This window comes from Cherax quadricarinatus, chromosome 1 (genome assembly GCF_038502225.1).
Source record: "Cherax quadricarinatus isolate ZL_2023a chromosome 1, ASM3850222v1, whole genome shotgun sequence".
NCBI lineage: Eukaryota > Metazoa > Arthropoda > Malacostraca > Decapoda > Parastacidae > Cherax > Cherax quadricarinatus.
The window spans coordinates 95622957-95644140 of record NC_091292.1 but is presented as its reverse complement, the minus strand read 5'-3'; the positions used below and the strand labels follow the sequence as shown (position 1 = coordinate 95644140).

The 21184-nt window shown below is 44.2% G+C and overlaps 2 protein-coding genes across 12 annotated transcripts in view; one reads left to right on the top strand and one right to left on the bottom strand.

Annotated features, from left to right (window-relative positions):
- LOC128689763 (uncharacterized) overlaps positions 1 to 10998 on the bottom strand; it is a 34324-nt gene extending 23326 nt beyond the window's left edge. For 2 of the 7 annotated variants that reach the window (XM_070084639.1, XM_070084675.1), the window contains exon 1: positions 10829 to 10973. Coding sequence is in view for 1 of the 7 variants with exons in the window: in XM_070084635.1 (XP_069940736.1) it covers positions 8166 to 8275; positions 10829 to 10872 (154 nt within the window). In the remaining 6 variants the exon portion in view is untranslated. Of the gene's footprint in view, positions 1 to 7399; positions 7675 to 8165; positions 8276 to 10828 lie in introns of those variants that run through there. The other 5 variants (XM_070084635.1, XM_070084682.1, XM_070084666.1 and 2 more) reach the window with 5 other exon arrangements.
- LOC128686001 (uncharacterized) overlaps positions 5461 to 21184 on the top strand; it is a 363682-nt gene continuing 347958 nt past the window's right edge. For 4 of the 5 annotated variants that reach the window (XM_070084588.1, XM_070084571.1, XM_070084597.1 and 1 more), the window contains exon 1: positions 5461 to 5645. The gene's annotated coding sequence lies outside the window, so the exon portion shown is untranslated. Of the gene's footprint in view, positions 5646 to 18009; positions 18139 to 21184 lie in introns of all 5 variants that reach the window. The other variant, XM_070084578.1, reaches the window with a different exon arrangement.

Sequence of the window (21184 nt, the reverse complement as noted above, 5' to 3'; positions counted from 1 at the left end):
AACCCAGGGCAACACGGGTTTAGAGCAGGTCGCTCCTGCCTGTCCCAGCTACTGGACCACTATGACAAGGTCCTGGATGCTGTAGAGGATAAACAATATACGGATGTAGCATACACAGACTTTGCAAAAGCTTTCGACAAATGTAACCATGGTGTAATAGCGCACAAAATGCGTGATAAATGAATAACAGGAAGAGTTGGTAGATGGATCTATCACTTCCTAACAAATAGAACACAAAGAGTAATAGTAAACAGAGTAAAGTCTGAGGCAGCTACGGTAAAAAGTTCTGTTTCGCAAGCCACAATACTCGCTCCCATTCTATTTTTCATCCTCATATCTGACATAGACAGATGTAAGCCATAGCTCCGTGTCTTCCTTTGCCATGACAGTGTCCTCCAACGAAGACACCGCAAGACTCCAAACTGACATCAACCAAATCTTCAATTGGGCCACTCAAAACAATATGAAGTTCAATGAAGAGAAATTTCAACTACTCAGATATGGAAAACTTGAGAAAATTAAAACTGTATCAGGGTATACGATAAATTCTAACCATACAATAGGGCGAAAAAGTAATGTGAAGGACCTGCGAGTGATAATGTCCGAGGATCTTGCCGTCAAAGACCACAATAATGTATCTACCGCATCTGCTCGGAAAATGATAGAATGGATCATGAGAACCTTCAAAACTAGGTTCGCCAAGACCATGACGATTATCTTTAAATCACTTGTTATCTTTAGGCTGGAATACTGCTGTACACTAACGGCCCCCTTCAAGGCAGGCGAAATTGCTGACCTGGAGAGTATACAAAGAACTTTCACAGCACACATAAGTACGATAAGGCACCTAAATTACTGAGAACGGTTGAAGGCCCTTTATTTGTATTCCCTGGAATGCAGGCATGAGAGATTCATGTTAATATACACTTGGAAAATCCTACAGGAATTAGTACCAAACTTGCGCACGAAAAACACTCCCTGTAAAAGGAAAAGACTCGGAAGGAGATGCAACATTCCCCCAACACAATAAGTGTCCGGGGCCCAAGACTGTTCACCTGCCTCCCAGCATACTTAAGGGGGATTACGAATAGACCCCTGGCTTCTTCAAGAAGGCACTGGACAGGCACCTAAAGTCAGTACCTGACTAGCCGGGCCGTGGTTCGTATGTCATTTTGAGTGCGCCAAGCAGTAACAGCCTGGTTGATCAGACCCTGATCCACCACGGGGCCTGGTGTCACACCGAGCCGCAGGGGCGCTGATCCCCGAAACCCTCTCTAGGTATACCCCGAACCATACCCCCGGCCGGGATTGAACCCGCGGTCATAGAGTCCAGATAACATCCCTCCTAAGTTCCTGAAAGATGGCGCCTCTGAATTACCAGTTCCCATTGCGCACATAATAAATTTGTCCACTGCCACAAATACTGTCCCGGAAGGATTCAAAGAGGCGAGAGTTACGACTACATCTTCAAGAAAAATAGTAGATCTGATGTCAGCAACTAGAGGCGTGTTAGTATACTCAGTGTGATGTCCAAAATTCTAGAGAAGGTGGTGTACTATCAAGTACATAGTTAAGTATCTTAATGACAAAAACATTCTTCATAGTTACCATGGATCTCATTCAACCGACACCTCCCTCATTAATTTGATGGACTACCTGAGAGCTGAAATGTCATTAGGGAATTACACAGGAATGGTAACCTTAGACTAGCAAAAGACCTTCGATACAGTCAACCACAATATATTATGTAAGAAACTGCAAGCTATCGGCATGAGTTCTGTAGAATGGTTTAAGTCCTACCAGTTCCTGCGTGAAGAGGTGTTTACCTGGAGTTTACCTGGAGAGAGTTCCGGGGGTCAACGCCCCCGCGGCCCGGTCTGTGACCAGGCCTCCTGGTGGATCAGAGCCTGATCAACCAGGCTGTTACTGCTGGCTGCACGCAATCCAACGTACGAGTCACAGCCCGGCTGGTCAGGTACAGACTTTAGGTGCTTGTCCAGTGCCTGCTTGAAGACTGCCAGGGGTCTATTGGTAATCCCCCTTATGTATGCTGGGAGGCAGTTGAACAGTCTCGGGCCCCACACTTATTGTATTGTCTCTTAACGTGCTAGTGACACCCCTGCTTTTCATTGGGGGGATGTTGCATCGTCTGCCAAATATGTTGCTTTCGTTGTGAGCGATTTTCGTGTGCAAGTTCGGTACTAGTCCCTCTAGGATTTTCCAGGTGTATATAATCATGTATCTCTCCCGCCTGCGTTCCAGGGAGTACAGGTTCAGGAAATTCAAGCGCTCCCAGTAATTGAGGTGTTTTATCTCCGTTATGCGCGCTGTGAAGGTTCTCTGTACATTTTCTAGGTCAGCAATTTCACCTGCCTTGAAAGGTGCTGTTAGTGTGCAGCAATATTCCAGCCTAGATAGAACAAGTGACCTGAAGAGTGTCATTATGGGCTTGGCATCCCTAGTTTTGAAGGTTCTCATTATCCATCCTGTCATTTTTCTAGCAGATGCGATTGATACAATGTTATGGTCCTTGAAGGTGAGATCCTCCGACATGATCACTCCCAGGTCTTTGACGTTGGTTTTTCGCTCTATTTTGTGGAAGGATTTGTTTTGTACTCTGATGACGTTTTAATTTCCTCATGTTTACCATATCGGAGTAATTGAAATTTCTCATCGTTGAACTTCATATTGTTTTCTGCAGCCCACCGAAAGATTTGGTTGATGTCCGCCTGGAGCCTTGCAGTGTCTGCAATGGAAGACACTGTCATGCAGATTTGGGTGTCATCTGCAAAGGAAGACACGGTGCTGTGGCTGACATCCTTGTCTATGTCAGATATGAGGATGAGAAACAAGATGGGAGCGAGTGCTGTGCCTTGTGGAACAGAGCTTTTCACAGAGCTTTTCCGTCAGTGACCAAGATTATCTCTCAGTGATCAAGCCTATCTGTCAGTGACGAAGCCTATTCGTCAGTGACTAAGCCTAGCTGTCAGTGACCAAGCCTATCCGTTAGTGACCAAGTCTATCCGTCAGTGACGAAGCCTATCCGTCAGTGACCAAGCCTATCAGTCAGTGATCAAGCCTTTCCGTCAGTTACCAAGCCTATTCGTCAGTGACCAAGCCTAGCCGTCAATGACCCACCCTATCCGTTAAAGACCCACCCTATCCATCAGTGACCAAGTCTCTCCGTCAGTGACCAAGCCCATCCCTCAGTGACCATACCCATCCCTCAGTGACCGAGCCCAGCCCTCAGTGACCAAGCCCATCCCTCAGTGACCAAGCCTATCCATCACTGACCAAGCCTAGCCGTCAGTCACTGGTTGAGTAGGAAACACCTTCATGATCCTTCAACCCAGGAGGCTAATCCCAAGGTTAATTAATATATGATGTTCATTTTAGTACACAGGATAATATCCGGGTTAATACCTAGGTTAATCGAGCAACGTCAAATGGTATGATTCATTTCCGTCACCATCCTGCCCTAGTTAGCATGTGAATAACAACACCCGACTAATTCCTGTATACTCATAGATACTTTTTTAGTACTGGGTGTAGCATGTTGTCGACGCTATGACAGGAATTGCTATGTAGATTAGAGTTTCCTTGAAATATAAATACGTCTTTATTTAGGCCTTTCGTACAGTGTTTATTTTATAGCAGTGGTTTTTGTGGACACAGGTTATAGGTGTACATTTGGAAGATTCAGCCTAGTCTGAGCATGACCCAGTCGTGTTAATGGTAATGTTTAATGGTAATAGCAGGAGCCAGGGCCCCTGAGCTCTGAGGTCCCTGAGGGCCTCCCCGAGGTTCCTGAAATCTCTCAGGTATTTGGTCCGTCAAATTTCTGAGGTCCAGGGTTCCTGAAGTTCCTGAGAGCCCTCAGGTCCTCTAGGTCCCTCATTTTCCCTAGGTTCCTCAGGTCCCCTAGGTTCCTCAGGTTCTCTAGGTCCCTCAGGTTCCCTAGGTTCCTCAGGTCCTTTAGGTCCCTCAGGTCCTCTAGGTCCCTCAGGCATTCTAGGTCCGTCAGGTCCTCTAGGTCCCTCAGGTTCCCTAGGTTCCTCAGCTCCTCTAGGTCCCTCAGGTCCTCTAGGTCCCTCAGGTCCCCTAGGTTCCTCAGGTCCTCTAGGCCCCTCAGGTCCTCTAGGTCCCTCAGGTCCTCTAGGTCCCTCAGGTATTCTAGGTCCGTCAGGTCCTCTAGGTCCCTCAGGTTCCCTAGGTTCCTCAGCTCCTCTAGGTCCCTCAGGTCCTCTAGGTCCCTCAGGTCCCCTAGGTTCCTCAGGTCCTCTAGGCCCCTCAGGTCCTCTAGGTCCCTCAGATTCCCTAGGTTCCTCAGGTCCTCTAGGTCCCTCAGGTCCTCTAGGTCCGTCAGGTTCTCTAGGTCCCTCAGGTTCCCTAGGTTCCTCAGCTCCTCTAGGTCCCTCAGGTCCCTCAGGCTCCCTAGGTTCCTCAGCTCCTCTAGGTCCCTCAGGTCCTCTAGGGCCGTCAGGTCCTCTAGGTCCCTCAGGTTCCCTAGGTTCCTCAGCTCCTCTAGGTCCCTCAGGTTCCCTAGGTTACTCAGGTCCTCTAGGTCCCTCAGGTCCTCTAGGTCCCTCAGGCATTCTAGGTCCGTCAGGTCCTCTAGGTCCCTCAGGCTCCCTAGGTTCCTCAGCTCCTCTAGGTCCCTCAGGTCCTCTAGGTCCCTCAGGTCCCCTAGGTTCCTCAGGTCCTCTAGGCCCCTCAGGTCCTCTAGGTCCCTCAGGTCCTCTAGGTCCCTCAGGTATTCTAGGTCCGTCAGGTCCTCTAGGTCCCTCAGGTTCCCTAGGTTCCTCAGCTCCTCTAGGTCCCTCAGGTCCTCTAGGTCCCTCAGGTCCCCTAGGTTCCTCAGGTCCTCTAGGCCCCTCAGGTCCTCTAGGTCCCTCAGATTCCCTAGGTTCCTCAGGTCCTCTAGGTCCCTCAGGTCCTCTAGGTCCGTCAGGTTCTCTAGGTCCCTCAGGTTCCCTAGGTTCCTCAGCTCCTCTAGGTCCCTCAGGCTCCCTAGGTTCCTCAGCTCCTCTAGGTCCCTCAGGTCCTCTAGGGCCGTCAGGTCCTCTAGGTCCCTCAGGTTCCCTAGGTTCCTCAGCTCCTCTAGGTCCCTCAGGTCCTCTAGGTTCCTAAGGTCCCTCACACTAACATGAGGATGCTGGAACCTGTTGCAGCCCCCGCTGCCACACGCACGACCCACCACCTTCCTTCCCTCTCCTCCCCTCCACACACACACACACACACATAACACACACACACACACACACACACACACACACACACACACACACACACACACACACACACAATGACAGGTGTTAACATATACACCAACCACTACCCAGCAGAAAACAACGAAGATTCTCATGGGCTTAGCGTGTAATGGTCGAGCTAGTAGGGAAGAGAAGAGCAGTCAGGATGATTCCTTACGATATTTTTACATGGCGGGAGGAGAGTGGCCGCCAGTGAATGAGTTGTGTTGTGAGTGTGGGCGAGTGAGGTGGTGTGTCCTGCTCTGGCTATAACTGTCCATGTTCCCTGCAAGTTACATTGCGAAAAGTGCACATTACTTATCATTTATTTAATATTATATTCAGTGTGTCGGAAGCATTTGTGTTAGTGGATATCAAGGCCAATTACTTCCATAGGTAATGTGTTTTATTTTTGTAAATTTTGGTTTTTAGTTAAGGCTAGACTATGGTAAGGAAAAGTAAAATGTTTGTTGGGGTCCTTTAAGGATCTTTCGTCTTTATGTTTACGAACCTGGAATATATTGCTCAGATTAAAAGGTCAGGCTTGAGTGATGTAAGAAAAAGCTGAATAATGCTGCTGAATGTCCTGACGCAAAATATAACGTTTAAAGTATAATGTATATGCATATATATATATATATATATATATATATATATATATATATATATATATATATATATATATATATATATATATATATATATATATATATATATATATATATATATATATATATATATATATATATATATATATACGTATATATATATGTCGTGCCGAATATGTAAAACTGGTCAATTAGCAACAACTCATTTAAAATTAAGTCCTTTCTAAAATTTTCTCTTATACGTTTAAAGGTATATTTTTTTCATTAATGTTGATGTAAAAATTTATAATTTTGCAACAAAAGAATCTTAGAAAACTTACCTAACCTTATTATAATAAGAGTAATTTATTTTAGCCTAACCCAACTAAATATATTTTAGAATTGTTTACAGTAATTTAATACTAAACAAACACAGTGAAATATACTTTTTCGTTAGGTTCAGAATGATTTTGGCGAAATTATTGAATATGCAAATTATTGCATACACAAATTTTCGCTTGTCCTATATGGCAAGATGAGCGTTGCTATTTAAGCCAAGATCGCAAGTTCTGCCTATTCGGCACGACATATATATATATATATATATATATATATATATATATATATATATATATATATATATATATATATATATATATATATATATATATATATATATATATATATATATATATGTCGTGCCGAATATGTAAAACTGATCAATTAGCAAGAACTCATTTAAAATAAAGTCCTTTCTAAAATTTTCTCTTATACGTTTAAAGTTATATATTTTTCATTAATGTTAATGTAAAAATATTTAATTTTGCCCCAAAGGAATCTTAGAAAACTTACCTAACCTTATTATAACAAGAACAATTTATTTTAACCTAACCCAACTAAATATATTTTAAAAACATATACAATAATTTAATAATAAACAGACACAATCAAATATATTTTTTTTCGTTAGGTTCAGAATGATTTTGGCGAAATTATTGCATACACAAATTTTCACATGTCCTATATGGCAAGATGAGCGTTGGTTTTTAAGCCAAGATAGCAAGTTCTGCCTATTCGGCACGACATATATATATATATATATATATATATATATATATATATATATATATATATATATATATATATATATATATATATATATATATATATATATATATATTTATATATATATATATATATATATATATATATATATACGTACATACATACATACATACATAAATAAATAAATATATACACACGCCCTATATGAACACCGGGTTTAGCGCGCCTTAAGACTATAATAATAATAATAATAATAATAATTATTATTATTATTATTATTATTATTATTATTATTATTATTATTATAATGCTTTTGTGATGTACGTGGTTTAGAATACTGACAAGTTTGTTAGCTTTATTATGCATATTATACCCATGGTGTGGGCAGCAGTCAGAGGCATATAATGGGTCCATGGATACTTACGTGGCACAGGAGATACCGTGATCACATGGACTGAACCAGTGTGAAGGGACTAGGGACTAAAGCAAATCAGTTACCCGGACTTGAGCTGTGGAGGTAGATACTGTGAACAGTGCCTGCTCTCTGTAGGATGGGCGGGGATGCTGCAGTTCTGGAGGTGAGAAACACAGTGCTTGCACTCTGTATGATAGGCGGGGATGTTGCAGTTCTGGAGGTGAGAAACACAGTGCCTGCACTCTGTAGGATGGGTGGGGATGGTGCGGTTCTGGAGGTGAGAAACAGTGCCTGCACTCTGTAGGACGGGTGGGGATGTTGCAGCTCTGGAGGTGCGAAACAGTGCCTGCACTTTGAAGGATGGGTGAAGATGTTGCAGCTCTGGAGGTGAGAAACACAGTGCCTGCACTCTGTAGGATGGGTGGGGATGTTGCAGCTCTGGAGGTGCGAAACAGTGCCTGCACTTTAAAGGATGGGTGAAGATGTTGCAGCTCCGGAGGTGAGAAACACAGTGCCTGCACTTTGAAGGATGGATGAGGGTGTTATAGTTCCGGGTGTGGCAAGTAAAGTGTCTGCACTCTAAAGGATGGGTGGGGTATCGGTTCCGGGTGTGGAAAGTACAGTGCCTGATTCTAAAGGATGGGTGAGGATGTTACAGCCCTGGATGTGGGAAGTACAGTGCCTGCACTCTGAAGAATGGGTGGAGATGTTGCATTTCTGGAGGTGGGAAGCACAGTACCTGCACTGACTGATATGTGGGGATGTTGCAGTTCTGGAGGTGGGAAGCACAGTACCTGTACTAACTGATGTGTGGGGATGTTGCAGTTCTGGACGTGGGAAGCACAGTACCTGCACTGACTGATGTGTGGGGATGTTGCAGTTCTGGAGGTGGGAAGCACAGTACCTGCACTGACTGATGGGTGGGGATGTTGCAGTTCTCGAGGTGGGAAGCACAGTACCTGTACGATGAAGGATGGATAGGGATGTTTCACTTCAGGGAGTCATTATATCATAAATTTTCTTGTCCTGGCCCTCTAACTGTCTGAAGTGACATGAGCCATAGTCCACACCTTCATATCCATTTTTAATACACATGGTTAAAAATTTAGTGCCGCCTATTAAGGATAATTACCTCTAAATAACTTAATAAGTATTAAACCTCCCATGGGCTCCCGTGGTCACATGATACGATACAGCCTTGGAGGGTCCTCACTCAATTCTTGTCACCCTTAGAACATTTCACCTTGTACACCTCTAGAATTACAAGTCCTTTAAGCACTCAAGGTTGTTAAGTATCAATATGACTGCCGGCCCCTCAGACGGGATCCAGGTTTTTTCACTAATCAGAGGTAAGAAATTACAACATTACTAGTAATGGAAGAGTATTATTCCCTCATGCTGGTGCAGGTTAACACCACTCCCTCTTTCACCACCACTGAGGAGTGTTACTCCCTCCTGCTGGTCTAAGACCTTACACCATCTCTTGAGTGAACAGTGTTCTACTAGTTGCAAAAATACCTGACGCCACCAATGGAAGAATGTTACAACTTTTGCTGGTGCAAGAATTCTATAACCTGTTGGTGTTGGGTGGTGACCCCTGGTGCCCTAGGGAGGTACTACCACTTTGCTATGTCCCTAAGGGCGTCTCAACCCTGTATTAGTCAGAGATAGCGTTATGGTAAAGCTGAACTCCAGCAAGCATTGGAGTTTTTTGCGTATTTGTGTTTGTGTGTATTTGTATGTGTTTGTGTATTTGTGTGTGTGTGTATTCACTTAGTCGTGGTTGCAGGGGTCGATTCACAGCTCCTGGTCCCGCCTCTTCACTGGTCGCTACTAGGTCACTCTTCCTGCTCCATGAGCTTTATCATACCTCTGTGTGTGTGTACTCACCTATTTGTGGTTGCAGGGGTCGATTCATAGCTCCTGGCGTGTGTGTGTGTGTGTGTGTGTGTGTGTGTGTGTGTGTGTGTGTGTGTGTGTGTGTGTGTGTGTGTGTGTGTGTGTGTGTGTGTGTGTGTGTGTGTTTGTGTGTGTGTGTGTGTGTGTGTGTGTGTGTGTGTGTGTGTGTGTGTGTGTGTGTGTGTGTGTGTGTGTGTGTGTGTGTGTGTGTGTGTGTGTGTGCACTTGCCTAGTTACATTCGTAAGGGTCAAGTCATAGTTCCTAGTCTCACCTTCTCAACTTCATTAATTCCTGGTTTCCGTTCTCCTATCTTACCTTCTTTTAGAACGGTGTATATTGTTTGCCTCTTCATCTAGTTTATTATACTTAATTACTATTCTGCAACTATGAGTATTTATTAACGTCCCGATGGATCATCTGTGTTTTTAGCTGCCACGTATGTCCCTGGCTGTCCCCTCGCATCTAAGTTTGTTCCTCTCTCCACTGCTGAATTCCCTGAGTATTTTGTATGTCATGTATGTAATGGGAGACGCTATAATACAGAATCCCATTTCCAGAGTCTACTGGTATGCAATTTTAATCAATTATAAACGTTTCTTACCAGAGGTCGAGGTATGTTTGATGGTACAAAATTGTCCAACTGTACGAGGGTACAGTTAGTACACTAAAAGGTTGCATAACTGGATAGATTTTTTCGATACATTTATATAGAAGAAAAACTGCAAACAGCCCCAATAGGGAACTTGAAAAAGGTGCTATGAATTGATCCTGATTAGATGAGCTGCGGCGCCCACGTCAGAGTGCGTGCCAAGAGCACCAACAGCCTACCTGACCAGGTTATCAAAGTAATGTGTGTGAGGGCGGGTAGCGGAGGCTGTGATCCTGGGAATCATCACTAGGTAAGTAGGTTCACTAAGCTGTGAAGATTTAAATATTCAAGCTACACATTAAAAGAATTTTCATATAGTTTTACATTTAGTTTTGTTAAAGAAAAGGCAATTTTTTCATTCATGTAACAAAAATACAGTAGTGTTTATATCCCTCATTCTTTATACGTGAATTTTCAAATATCAAAATACTCCACGGTACCTGGAATGACCTGGTTTTCTTCTCAGCATCGTTTATGTGTGTAAAGAGCAGGCTACGATATATTACCTCAACATTCAGCTTAGCTTATTCTTAAATTCACATCAGCTTAACAATATTCAACTACTTTTTCCTTTCACGAGAGATCTTTTCTTGACAAACTAATGCATCATGAACGCAGCCTCTGAGCTTTGATGTCCCGCGCTATTCTGACCCATATCTACCTACTCAGCCACCGGGGCTTCAAATACCATATTCATTTCATGGGAATCTTTACCTTCGACCACTGTGGTGGTGTGAGCTTCTCCAGGCCAGGTCCCACCATCACCCCCATCCATGGCTACCCCAGTTTTGTCCTGTTAACATCAGGCGTAACTAATCACTCCTCTTTTCCTGGATTTTCCCTCGGGCTGAATACCCTCGTATAGTAGTAATTGAGTAGCTCTGAAGACGGAGGAAGGTGACGAGGAGAGAAGAAATAAAGAGTATTCAGAAATGCTCGTTCAGTTAATCTTACACATCTTACCTGGAGGGTATTCCGGGGATCAACGCCCCCGCGGCCCGGTCCATGACCAAGCCTCCTGGTGGATCAGGGCCTGATCAATGAGGCTGTTACAGCTGGCCGCACGCAGTCCAACGTACAAACCACAGCCCGGCTGATCCGGCACTGACTTTAGGTATCTGTCCAGCTCTCTCTTGACAGCCAGGGATCTACTGGTAATTCCCCTTATGGCGGGTGGATGGCTGTACTAAAGATTGTAGTTTCATGTATTACTAAGTCGTCGACACATTTATACGTGTATAATCTATTTCAACTAAATAGATTAATGCAGATCACGAAGAATTTTTATGCGTGTAAAATCATGTTTTCCCACAAATCCCACAAGAACAGTAACAAGTTTTTTTCTATACTTATTTGAAATTCTTGGCACATACAAATAGCATAATTTACGCTATATTTCGTAGAACGATAAATTGTCCTAAATAAAAATAAAGTGCACCCGAACCCAAACCTCAGTAGAGTTGAAATGACTGACTCTGACTGCACCAGTGTACCTCAGACTTATGTCACACTTTTCATGAGTTGTATTTAAATTCTGCCTTTTTTCCATGAATTTTGTGTGCCGCGGGAACTGGAAATAATCCTAGGTAATGCGTGCTTGTGGCCGATTTCCAGTTTTTGTCCAGGTAGCCCATCCTGAGGCCAGACTTTCCTGGTGAACGACTAATCAACCAGGCTGTTGTTGCCCGCGTTTAATCAGTATCATATCAACAAATACGATATGAATTCTAAGAAAATTAAGAATTATTAATAGTAAAGTAAGAATTGCTAGGCTTACGCATTGACCAACCATCCAAGGTACAACCGTCCTGCCATATAAGAGTGAAAACGGAAGCCTGTTACACGTTATGCACTCTGGGAAGATTGATGGAAGGGAAATCTTTAAAATTTCTACTTAAGTATAGAGGTACTGTTAATTTGAATTTACTGCGTTTCTCAATATATCTTATATCTGCAATATTTCCTTTCCTGTTTATGAGGCCTGGTGTGAGACCGGGCCCAGGAGCCAGTGATTCCTGGAACTGTTAATGGACATAATAGTAAATATAAGGACAGAGGGGGTATAGGAGTAGGCCTTCTGGTCCACGAGAGGCAGCAAATGTTTAAAACAAACCATTTTCATTCCTGCAATTGTATACCTGTACAGCATTCTTTTAACCCAATAAATTTCAGTCATGATTATCTCGTTTTTTTTTATCAGCCTGCTTTGTTACCTTAAGTTTCATTACTCACAAACTGATGTGCCTCACTTGTAGGTATCATTCATAGGTTTCACAAATATGCTGTATGGAATGTAGCCTAGACTAGGCCCGTTAATTTTCTTGTTATTCATTATTTTAATATTGCCTTTTACCTTCTTAGTTTTTTTATGATTTTAACACAGTACAGTAAGCATATTTATCATTCTTTATTTTCTATTTTATCATTTAAAAATACCATTCTTTAGTTTCTGTTTATTCTATAATTTTAAAGTATTTTGTGGTAAAAATATTACCACAATACGTCAGCAGCCGCGAGCGCTGGCGGACGCATGACCAAGGGTGATTTCTATATTTACGTACATATTTTTTTGTTTGTTTTCCTAATTTATACTTTATTTTTTCGGTCGTATGTGCGGATGGATGTAAGTCGCATAGGTCAGAAGTCGGGGAGGATCTGTATTGAATGAAGTGGACACAACAAAGGCTATGAAAGGGACCTGACAGCCTATAGTTACGGGTATTGAAGGAAGGAAGAGAGCCCTTGTTCAGGGAATCCATGTCGAAGATCTTTAGGTCGCTGGAAATAGGGACAATTGCCCGATACTTGAAAAAAATGATTCTGAGCACTTGGAAAGGAGGGTACTGGAGCACTTGGAGAAGATACTGAAGCACCTGAGGAAGAGGGTGGTAAAACACCTGGAGAAGAGGGTGCTGAAGCACCTAGAGAGGAAGGTCTTCGGAAACTCACACATAACGAGTTCTGTGTCAGTTAAAAATATAAAGCAAGAAAGGTAGGCATGAGTGGATTGCAATTTCCTGGGCTCCAAGATATAATTTGATATGGTTCTGTTATCATGTTGATCCACAAGCTAGAACAACCAGCAGGGGTGACGGGAAAGTACTCCTGTATAACTCTGATATACTTTTGATAAGTTTCGAGAGTCTTACTACTCCCGGAGCCCGGCCATGGGCCAGGCTCGTCTTGTGCTAGTCTTGTCGCTCAGGCTGTTGCTGCTGGAGGCCCGCTGCCCCACATGTCCATCACAGCCTTGAAAATATCAGTACGAGTTGAAATGATGGAATAAGCAAGGGTAACAAGTGAGTTCCTAATGCAGCAGTTACCAGGGTCACTACTGTTCCTAATACGTATGTCTTGCCAGGGAATCTCAAATCTTGTCTATGTGGACACTGTAACTAGTGAGAAAAAAGCGTTAATGGAGCGGACAGAGGGGCTCTTCATGGTGACGTAGGTTGGAAGAATGGTCAAACAAGTGGCTGCTGGAGTTTAAGCCGAAAAGATGAGAGGGTCATTAAGATCGAGATACCAGAAGGAAGACAGACTACAAGGGAAAGTACGATTATTATTATTATCATCATGAAGGGGGAAGCGCTAAACCCTTAGGATTATACAGCGCCTGTGGGGGGAAAGTGGAAGGTATTCAAGCTCAATTCAGGGAACTGGAGCACATTCAATTCCCCAGATCAAGAGCCCCTCACCAGCAACAAGGAGGGAGGGAAAGTACGAACGTCGACGAAAAATGAATGATTTGGGAGTTTAGATCATATTGAAAGACAATGACATCGTTGAAATGTTGTATAGGAAGACTGTTTTTCAAATATTTCGTGTTGTGTAAGGTGATGCAACTCTGAGTGTGTTAGTGTGACCAGTACTGAGTGAAAGCAAAAGTTCAGTAGTGTGATTGTGTTGGCTAGGCTAAGAGGGAAGAGGAGGAGGGAAGTATGGTCTCCATGCTCTCTAATCCAGGTGTGGATGGCTGCTGCTGCTCGCTTTCAATTTGAATGAAAGCAGTTTGTGTATTTTATTGCAAGTTATGTTTATATACCTTGGATATTTGATAATCCAGTAAAAAAAATCCAAATATTTTTATTTTCGTGTTCGCAACAAATTAATTAGATGCTTGTTACCTTATTCATCTTCCCATGTTGTCCATAACTACCGTCCCTAAATGTTTTCCTATATCAGCCATTTCTAATTTATTAGGAATGGCTGGAGAAAAAAAACAGTAAAAACAGATATATTAATAGGAGAGAGGACTGGAGGCATAACCTCGTCCTCTCGCATCTCTGGGGTAACTAAATTCACTCGGGTTGCCTTAGCGCTCGATACATAATGGGAGGCATACCATCTTTAACAAAATATTTTACAAATTTGTGGTTAATAACCTCAATTTTGGAGTAATTAAACGAGGCAGCGTTGTGTATTTAATAGTACTAATGCAGCGTTGTTCAGGGCAGATTTCAAAGCTGCAATATTTACATGTGGAAACAGTGAGGGATCTTTAAAGAGGCAGTGAACCAAATTTGGTATGTTTCAGAAATGATCGTCCACGTCCTCACGTATTGTACGAACATGGACTAGGTTTTCACAGCAGAGATTTGTATCATCTCTCTTCGCACACATTGACAGGTATATCCGGGTCTTCCATCTGAAAGCCACACAAATGATCAGTTATTGAATGACTTGGAAGCTGCACACCCCGTGACGTCATGACTCTAGGAACCCGCCTCGGGTCGCATGTTTTTTCTTATTATTTTGAAAGACTTTCTAGTTTTGTGTATTTCTAGGAATTTTGTAGCTAAATGTTGGCCGAGTGGGTACGAAGGTATGGGGAAATACTTCTGAAAGTTGTGATGCAAGCGGCGGTAGGCTGACAGTGCGCAAGAGGCTGCCTGTTAGGCTGCCTGCTAACCTGCCTGCTAGCCGGCCTGTTAGGCTGCCTGTTAGCCGGCCTGTTAGGCTGCTTGCTAACCTGCCTGCTAACCTGCTTGCTAGCCGGCCTGTTAGGCTGCTTGCTAACCTGCCTGCTATCCGGCCTGTTAGGCTGCCTGCTAGCCGGCCTGTTAGGCTGCTTGCTAACCTGCCTGCTAACCTGCTTGCTAGCCGGCCTATTAGGCTGCCTGCTAACCATCCTGTTAGGCTGCCTGCTAACCTGCCTGCTAGCCGGCCTGTTAGGCTGCCTGCTAGGCTGCCTGCTAACCTGCCTGCTAGCCGGCCTGTTAGGCTGCCTGCTAACCTGCCTGCTAGCCGACCTGTTAGGCTGCTAGCCGGCCTGTTAGGCTGCTTGCTAACCTGCCTGCTAACCTGCCTGTTAGCCGGCCTGTTAGGCTGCCTGCTAGCCGGCCTGTTAGGCTGTCTGCTAACCTGCTTGCTAGCCGGCCTGTAAGGCTGCCTGCTAGGCTTCCCGGGCACCAGCATACCAAACAGTCCGGCCCGATAAAAGGGATTTTACCCATGGCCTTTGTTATGTTAGTGCCCGAGTTTGTCACTACACTGTGTGTGTACTCACCTATTTGTGGTTGCAGGGGTCGAGTCTTAGCTCCTGGCCCCGCCTCTTCACCGGTTGCTACTGGGCCCTCTCTCTCCCCGCTCCATGAGCTTTATCAAACCTCGTCTTAAAACTGTGTATGGTTCCTGCCTCCACTACGTTTTCAAGGCTATTCCACTGCCTTACAACTCTATGACTGAAGAAATACTTCCTAATATCTCTCTGACTCATTTGTGTCTTCAACTTCCAATTGTAGCCTTTTGTTTCTGTGTCCCCTCCCTGGAACATCCTGTCTTTGTCCACCTTGTCTATTCCACGCAGTATTTTATATGTCGTTATCATGTCTCCCCTGACCCTCCTGTCCTCCAGTGTCGTCAGGCCGATTTCCCTTAATCTTTCTTCATAGGACATTCCCCTTAGCTCTGGAACTAACCTTGTGGCAAACCTTTGTACTTTCTCTAGTTTCTTGACGTGCTTTATCAAGTGCGGGTTCCAAACAGGTGCTGCATACTCCAGTATGGGCCTGACATACACGGTGTACAGTGTCTTGAACGATTCCTTACTAAGGTATCGGAATGCTGTTCTCAGGTTTGCCAGGCGCCCATATGCTGCAGCAGTTATCTGATTGATGTGTGCTTCCGGAGACATGCTCGGTGTTATACTCACCCCAAGATCTTTCTCCTTGAGTGAGGTTTGCAGTCTTTGGCCACCTAGCCTATACTCTGTCTGTGGTCTTCTGTGCCCTTCCCCTATCTTCATGACTTTGCATTTGGCAGGATTAAATTCGAGAAGCCATTTGCTGGACCAGGTGTCCAGTCTGTCCAGGTCTCTTTGAAGTCCTGCCTGGTCCTCATCAGATTTAATTCTCCTCATTAGCTTCACATCATCTGCAAACAGGGACACTTCTGAGTCTAACCTTTCCATCATGTCGTTCACATATACCAAAAATAGCACTGGTCCTAGGACCGGCCCCTGTGGGACCCCGCTCGTCACAGGTGCCCATGGTGTGTGTGGTGTGTGTGTGGTGTGTGTGTGTGTGTGTGTGTGTGTGTGTGTGTGTGTGTACTCACCTAATTGTGGTTGCAGGGGTCGAGACTCAGCTCCTGTGTGTGTGTGTGTGTGTGTGTGTGTGTGTGTGTGTGTGTGTGTGTGTGTGTGTGTGTGTGTGTGTGTGTGTGTGTGTGTGTGTGTGTGTGTCTTTACTGATTATGTCATTTAAAAAATATTTCTGTGAGCTGTAACCTACCTGCAAGTGTACCGGTCCATCAGGCTACCCTTTCAAATGTACCGATCCACCAGGCTACCTCTTCATGTGTACTGGTTCACAAGGGTACTCCTTCAAGCATACCAGTGCACAAGAGCACTCCTTCAAGTGTACCGGTCCGCCAGATTGTCCCTGTTAGTGTACCGGTCAACCAGACTGAACCTGCTAGTGTACAGGTCCACCAGTGCCCCTACTACCGTACCGGTCCACCAGACTGCCCCTGCTAGTATACCGGTCCATCAGGCTGCCCTTGTTACTGTACCGGTCCACCAGATTGCACCTCGTTGTGTACCGGTCCACCAGACTGCTCTTGCTAGTGTACCGGTCTACCAGACTACCCCTGCTAGTGTACCGGTCCGCCAGGCTTCCATTGGTAATCAGTTAGGTAGAGGAAGGCCTGAAGCGAGTTACCGGTTCATCTAGACCGGTTCATCCGGTAAATATCCGGTGTTGTGTGAATAATAGCATGACCCCAGTTGTTGCTGGTGCTGGTGATAGTAGTGGTGGTAGTGGTGTAGGTGATGGTGGTAGTGGTGTAGGTGATGGTGGTAGTGGTGCAGGTGATGGTGGTAGTGGTGTAGGTGATGGTGGTAGTGGTGCAGGTAATGGTAGTAGTGGTGCAGGTGATGGTGTTAGTGGTGCAGGTGATGGTGTTAGTGGTACAGGTGATGGTGGTAGTGGTTCAGGTGATGGTGTTAGTGGTGCAGGTGATGGTGTTAGTGGTACAGGTGATGGTGGTAGTGGTGCAGGTGATGGTGTTAGTGGTGCAGGTGATGGTGTTAGTGGTGCAGGTGATGGTGGTAGTGGTGCAGGTGATGGTGTTAGTGGTGCAGGTGATGATGTTAGTGGTATAGGTGATGGTGGTAGTGGTGTAGGTGATGGTGTTAGTGGTGCAGGTAATGATAGTGGTGCAAGGGATGGTGGTAGTGGTGTAGGGCAAGAGGAGGAGGGGGAGGAAGAAGAGAAAGAGGGGGGGTGAGGGCAGGCAGGTGGGTAGACAGGCAGGTAAGAGGGAGGGCAGATAGGTAGGCAGATAAGCAGGAAGGGAGGTTGGCAGGAAGTCAGGAAAACTAGGAGGAAGATCGTGTTACCTAGAGAGACGGACAAGTCAGTAGGATGGAAGGAAGAAGGAAATGAAACTAGGTGGGTTCTTCTTCTTCTTCTTCTTATTATTATTATTATTATTATTATTATTATTATTATTATTATTATTATTATTATTATTATTAATTATTATTATTATTATTATTATTATTATTATTATTATTATTATTATTATTATTGTCGTTTACATGTGGCCTCATAGGAGGCCATCAAATTTGATTAAAAAAAGTGCGGAATGAATCCTTGGATGAAGAGCCCTTCACCGGTATAACACTAGTTTCTTTAAAGGGAAGATGAAGGGAGAAGAGGAGGAGGACAAGCAGGAAAAGTAGAAGACTGCCAAGAGGGAGAGATAAAACAACATCAAGAGGAGTAAAAGGAAGTAAGAGGGAGAAAGAGAGAAGGAAATAACAGCAGGTAAGCGGTGTTAACTGGAGGATGGAGGGATGTAGGGAGGGAGAGGTAGATGGAGACATCTATCTATCAGCTGCTACACTCACTACTTGTTCAGTGTATAGTTACCCTACTGAGGAGGACCTAGTGAACAGGTGTTACTGTGTCTTGTATCAGGTGCTACTGTGTCTTCTATCAGGTGCTACTGTGTCTTGTATCAGGTGTTACTGTGTCTTATACCAGATATTAATGTGTCTTGTATTAGGTGTTACTGTGTCTTGTACCACGTGTTACTGTGTCTTGTACCAGGTGCTACTGTACTCACCTATTTGTGGTTGCAGGGGTCGAGTCCTAGCTCCTGGCCCCGCCTCTTCACCGGTTGCTACTAGACCCTCTCTCTCCCCGCTCCATGAGCTTTATCAAACCTCGTCTTAAAACTGTGTATGGTTCCTGCCTCCACTACGTCATTTTCTAGGCTATTCCACTGCCTTACAACTCTATGACTGAAGAAATACTTCCTACTATCTCTCTGACTCATTTGTGTCTTCAACTTCCAATTGTGGCCTCTTGTTTCTGTGTCCCCTCCCTGGAACATCCTGTCCTTGTCCACCTTGTCTATTCCACGCAGTATTTTATATGTCGTTATCATGTCTCCCCTGACCCTCCTGTCCTCCAGTGTCGTCAGGCCGATTTACTGTGTCTTGTATCAGGTGTTACTGTGTCTTCTATTAGGTGCTACTGTGTCTTGTGCCAGGTGCTACTGTTGAGAAGGGTTCGTGGAGATGTGATGGTTGGAGTTAAACACACTTGTTGGATGGTAACACTTATATTGACAGAGTGTGAAGGGAGGAGCCCAGACTTGTCTGTCCTCTTGCCTGGTAGACCTAAGCGCGGAGTGAGGACGATCACGGGAGCGCAGCACTCACAACGGCATCACGTGACGTCACACAAGCTAGTCACTGAGCCTAGCAAGGGGTCATGTATGTAAAACGTATGGATGGTACTATGATACTCAAATAACATATACATATACATATACAGGGGATCAGCCACTATGCTGACACCACTGTGTCTTGTACCAGGTGTTACTGTGTCTTGTACCAGGTGCTACTGTGTCTTGTATCAGGTGCTACTGTGTCTTGTATTAGGTGCTACTGTGTCTTGTACCAGGTATTACTGTGTCTTGTACCAGGTATTACTGTCTTGTACCAGGTGTTACTGTGTCTTGTACCAGGTATTACTGTCTTGTACCAGGTATTACTGTGTCTTGTACCAGGTGTTACTGTGTCTTGTACCAGGTGCTACTGTGTCTTGTATCAGGTGCTACTGTGTCTTGTATCAGGTGCTACTGTGTCTTGTATCAGGTGCTACTGTGTCTTGTATTAGGTGCTACTGTGTCTTGTATTAGGTGCTACTGTGTCTTGTACCAGGTATTACTGTCTTGTACCAGGTATTACTGTGTCTTGTACCAGGTGCTACTGTGTCTTGTACCAGGTGTTCCTGTGTCTTGTACCAGTTGCTACTGTGTCTTGTACCAGGTGTTCCTGTGTCTTGTACCAGGTGCTACTGTGTCTTCTATCAGGTATTACTGTGTCTTGTACCAGGTGCTACTGTGTTTTGTACCAGGTGTTCCTGTGTCTTGTACCAGTTGCTACTGTGTCTTGTACCAGGTGTTCCTGTGTCTTGTACCAGGTGCTACTGTGTCTTCTATCAGGTATTACTGTCTTGTACCAGGTGCTACTGTGTCTTGTACCAGGTGTTCCTGTGTCTTGTACCAGGTGCTACTGTGTCTTGTACCAGGTGTTCCTGTGTCTTGTACCAGGTGCTACTGTGTCTTGTACCAGGTGTTCCTGTGTCTTGTACCAGTTGCTACTGTGTCTTGTACCAGGTGTTCCTGTGTCTTGTACCAGGTGCTACTGTCTTGTACCAGGTGCTACTGTCTTGTATTAGGTTCTACTGTGTCTTGTACCAGGTATTACTGTGTCTTGTACCAGGTGTTACTGTGTCTTCTATCAGGTATTACTGTGTCTTGTACCAGGTGCTACTGTGTCTTGTACCAGGTGCTATTGTTTCTTGTACCAGGTATTCCTGTGTCTTGTACCAGGTATTCCTGTGTCTTGTACCAGGTATTCCTGTGTCTTGTACCAGGTATTACTGTGTCTTGTACCAGGTGTTACTATGTCTTATACCAGGTGTTACTTCTTGTACCAGGTGTTAATGTGTCTTGTACGAGGTGTTACTGTATTTCATACCAGTTGTTACTGTATCTTCGACTGATATACAATATAGGTATTTTATACCTATATTATATGATATTCGACAGACAGTTGGAGGGATGAATAGATCAATAAATCTCTGAAACATTGTTTCTGAGTAGTGTACGTGGGTATTAACCTCTCTGTGTTTGCTTCCTGGGAGCTCCAGCTCTTGGGCCTTCAGTTTGCTAACGTAATATAAGTTCTTTGTAACATGTGTCTATGTGTTAGATGTTCAGTATCTGTGTCCCCTTTAGGCTAGACTCTGGATTATCTTGTATGCTGTGATCATGTCTCCCCTTGATCTGTTTTATTATAGAGCTGAGTATGAGTTCGTAGTGCTTTTCCTCTTAGGGTTTTCGTCTCTAGCATTTTGTTTGTCACGTCTGCCTGAATTTTCCTGTCTTGTCTCTGCAATACTATGTCTAAGACATTTTAATAGTATGAGAGTATGCAGTTTACCCAGCCTTCCTGTCTGGTCTGTTGCATGTCTCTCTTGGGTTGTCAGAGAGGTGATGCAGTTTTTCAATTCCCAGGCAACACATTTTGCTGAAGGAGAGCTTCGTCACTCGTTGAGTGAAATGTTGCTTTAATGAAAGCTTTCTCAGCTCTTATGTGTTCATGCATCATCCTTATTTCTAGGCAGTGTGTCTTATACTTGGACCCCCTAGTGTAATACTCAGTGATAATACCAGTACACAAGAGGTATTCCACTAGTTTCTTTCACAGTAGTATTATCTTCATTATCTTAGGTGTGATATTTGTTAGGTATGTTGATCTGTAACGCTATAGAGCATGTATACATAATGTGTTAG